The sequence below is a fragment of the Plasmodium reichenowi genome, chromosome 13 (genome assembly GCF_001601855.1).
Source record: "Plasmodium reichenowi strain SY57 chromosome 13, whole genome shotgun sequence".
Classification (NCBI taxonomy): Eukaryota; Apicomplexa; class Aconoidasida; order Haemosporida; family Plasmodiidae; genus Plasmodium; species Plasmodium reichenowi.
The window spans coordinates 876759-880530 of record NC_033658.1 but is presented as its reverse complement, the minus strand read 5'-3'; the positions used below and the strand labels follow the sequence as shown (position 1 = coordinate 880530).

Below are 3772 nucleotides of genomic sequence, written 5' to 3'. Positions count from 1 at the left end.
TTTTTTTTTACCACTGCAAAATGATGAAAATTTTCTATTCCATATAATTTAATAAATTTTTTTATTTTAAATGGTAAATCATCGATTTGTGCATAATCAAGAATTGTTTGTATTTCTTGTCTACACATATTTATATTACCAATACCCACACCTATATATTCATCATCATTTATTTTTGTGTTTCCATCATACTCTAATAAATCTTCTTCTATTGATGTTTTATATAGGTTATTAATATGAAATTTGAAGTTTTTTGGGAAGCATGCCATTTCTATAAATTTATTGTTTTCATCTATTTCTTTATGTTTATGTAAAATATAATGTAAATAAGTTTTCATAGCATTTTGTCTTCCCAAAACAAGATAACTTTTACAATATAAAAATATATCTTGATTAAATAAATTAATTTTTACGATATTTTTATTTTTATAGTTTTCTTCAATAATGCTATTTTTCTTTTTTTCTTTATGTTGGTAATTAAATAGGTTTACTATATCGTCGTTCATTTTAGACAAGGGGACCTTAATAACGATTTGAGCGGTTGCTCCACCTAATTCAAGGACCCCAATGGTATTATCACTATCATTATTATTATTATTATTGTCATTATTATTATTATTATTATTATTATCATTATTATTATTATTATCACTATCATTATTATTATTATCATTATTATTATTATCACTATCATTATTATTATCATCATCATTATTATCATCATCATCATTATTATTATCATTATTCAGCTCATTTTTTTTGTCCTCATTTATATCATTGTCCGTAAAAATAAGAGGGCTCGGATTAAAATTCTGAAGGAGAGCATATATAGAAACAAAGGACAAAATTGCTTCTTCCTTTCCACTTAACACATTTACTAATAAATCATCAATTAATAAAAATTCGTTGAAATGTGTAAAGAAATAATTTTTTAAAAAGTTCATATATTTCTCTGATTCATTAATACTTAACAATCTAAATCCTCCTGATGCTCTAAACAATATTATTGTATTAAAACGTTTTTGTTCTTCAACATTATCATAAATAAAACTTTTTATATTTTTAAAATAATTATGGAAATCTTCTTCTTCACCAGAAAAATATCTGTTCAATATATATACCAATCCAGGTGTGGTTCTATAATTTATAGATGGAATATATATTTTTATATTACCTTTCTCATCATCTACTATATGATAATTATATATATGAATTCTTGTACCTGTAGATCCAGCATCTATAACTATTGCTTTATATATATCTGCGCCTTTAACATATTCATCTTTATTTATATTCTTTCCATAACAGTGTTTCATATTAACAAATAAAAACATGAACAACACATATAATCCTAATATTAGTTGTACTGCTTGCTTATTTATGAGTCTTCCATTTTTCATTTTGATGAATGTCATGAAATATAAGACAGACCGATAAACAAAAAATATTAAATAAAATAAAATAAAATAAATATATATAAGTGTACCTTTATTTAATCATACATATAAATATATAAATATATATATATATATATATATATATATAACAACGTAACGATATTTCCACTATCTACCCACGTAGTAATTTTTATATTTTTAAATTAATAATTTTCCAAAATGGGTACACACTTATTTTTTATATCTTATATTTTTTTTTTTTCTCCCATGTACTTAAATAAGTATATCTTTGTGTATACTGAAAAGTAATGCTATGATGACAAATGTAATATAATATAATATAATATATATAAGTTTATGTATACACACATATATAAATAAATATATATATATAAATATATATATATATATATATATATATATATATATATATATATATATATATATTAATGTATAAGTTGAATTATTTTATTTTATATTTTATATTTTTTTGTTTTATCTTTTTTTTTTTTTTTTTTTTTAAATATTGAATATTTCCTTTTCAATATCTCCCAAATAAAATTATACAAGTCTGATATGTATAAAATATAAATGTGTAATTATATATTTTTTCGTGTTAACCTTTTCCTTATAATTTTATTTTTTTTTTATCAAGTTATAAATATCATATTAATTAAAAAAAAAAGAGAGAACAGGAATATTTTTTTTTTCAATATGATCATTTGTAACTATATACTACATACATATATAAATATATAAATAAATATATATATATATATATTTATATATTATATTTATTTACATTTTAGGATTATTTTTTTAAACTCAAATATTATACACCATATTTATTTCTCCATTAAAAGTAAAATTATTTTATGTACTATTATTATTTCATATTATTTACTTTTACTTTTATATTTATGTTTATTTTTATTTTATTATTATTTTTTTTTTTTTTTTTTTTTTTTGCTCGTTCAAAATTGTATATGAGATTTACATTTTTTTAAGAAATTCATGATATAAAATTTTAGGTATATAATTTCTTGTACAAATAATAAAACATAAAACAAAATAATAATAATAGATATATTATATTAATATTATACCTAGATGTTTGAAGTCAAGAACTTACAGATAAATAAATCCCAAATTTTTAAAATAAAATATTTATATATATAGAAAAAAGAAGAAACCTTTTTATTTATTCCTTTATCTTTTTTTTTTTTTCTAAACAGATAAAGAGAATATATAAAATAATATGATAATATCTATTAATAAATAGTTCCTTTAGATAATTAATAAAAGAATAGTATACAATGGAAATTTTATTACTTTTACACACCTATATATTATTCATTCATTTATTTGTATATTTACAAAATATTCTTTTCATAAATTATATTAATATATTTGTATATATTTAAAATATTTTTATATATTTGTAATATTTTATATATATTTATATTATTTTTATATATTTGTGATATTTTATATATATTTATAATATTTTATATATATTTATAATATTTTATATATATTTATAATATTTTATACATATTTATAATATTTTATATATATTTATAATATTTTATATATATTTATAATATTTTATTTTATTAAAATATTGTAACCATGAAAATCTTTGAAATCATGGTTACACCTTGCGCTTGTTTATGTGTTTATAATTTTTTTAAATAAAAAAAATATATTTTGTTCAGTATAATTATGTAAGTAAATAAATAAATAAATGGATTGTTCAGGTACACATAAATATGATATTATATATATATATATAATATATATATATTTTACAAAAAAAATAGATCGAAAAATATAACTAACTACCATAGAAAAAATAAAAAGAAAACCTATATATATATATATATATTATTAAATTTTTTTATATAATATTAAAATAGTATATTTATTGAAAAGTCCCATATTGTGGTGAGAATTTTAGGTAGTGTTCAATTTGTTTTTTTTTTTTTATAAATAATGGTTATGGAAAAGAAAAGTTAATTTTTGAAATTTTTAAAAAGCTTTATAATAATATATAAATGTTATATGGTTCTTTACACTAATTTTTCCTTTTATTATACTTTTACAACAATTTACCAAACAACAACATGTTTGTTTTTATAATTTTTTACAAATCTATTCTTATAATTTATTACGTATAAAAAAAAAAAAATAAATAAAATTTACATAAATATAAATATAAATATAAATATATATATATATATATATATATATATATATATATTAACATTTCATTATAGGTATAAAAATATTAGAACCTACTTCCATTTTTTTTTTTTTTTTTTTTTTTTTTTTTTTTATTTTTTTTTTTTTTCAATTTTATATTTTATATTTTA

At 16.7% G+C, this 3772-nt stretch overlaps 1 protein-coding gene across 1 annotated transcript in view; it reads right to left on the bottom strand.

Moving 5' to 3' along the window:
* The window catches only part of PRSY57_1321000 (adenosine-diphosphatase, putative), a gene marked incomplete at both ends in the record, with an annotated part of 2434 nt that extends 1034 nt beyond the window's left edge, over nucleotides 1-1400 (bottom strand). The window contains one exon of the mRNA XM_020115154.1: nucleotides 12-1400. Within this exon, the coding sequence (XP_019970077.1) occupies nucleotides 12-1400 (1389 nt within the window). The remainder of the gene's footprint in view (nucleotides 1-11) is intronic.
* Between the last annotated feature and the right edge of the window lie 2372 nt (nucleotides 1401-3772).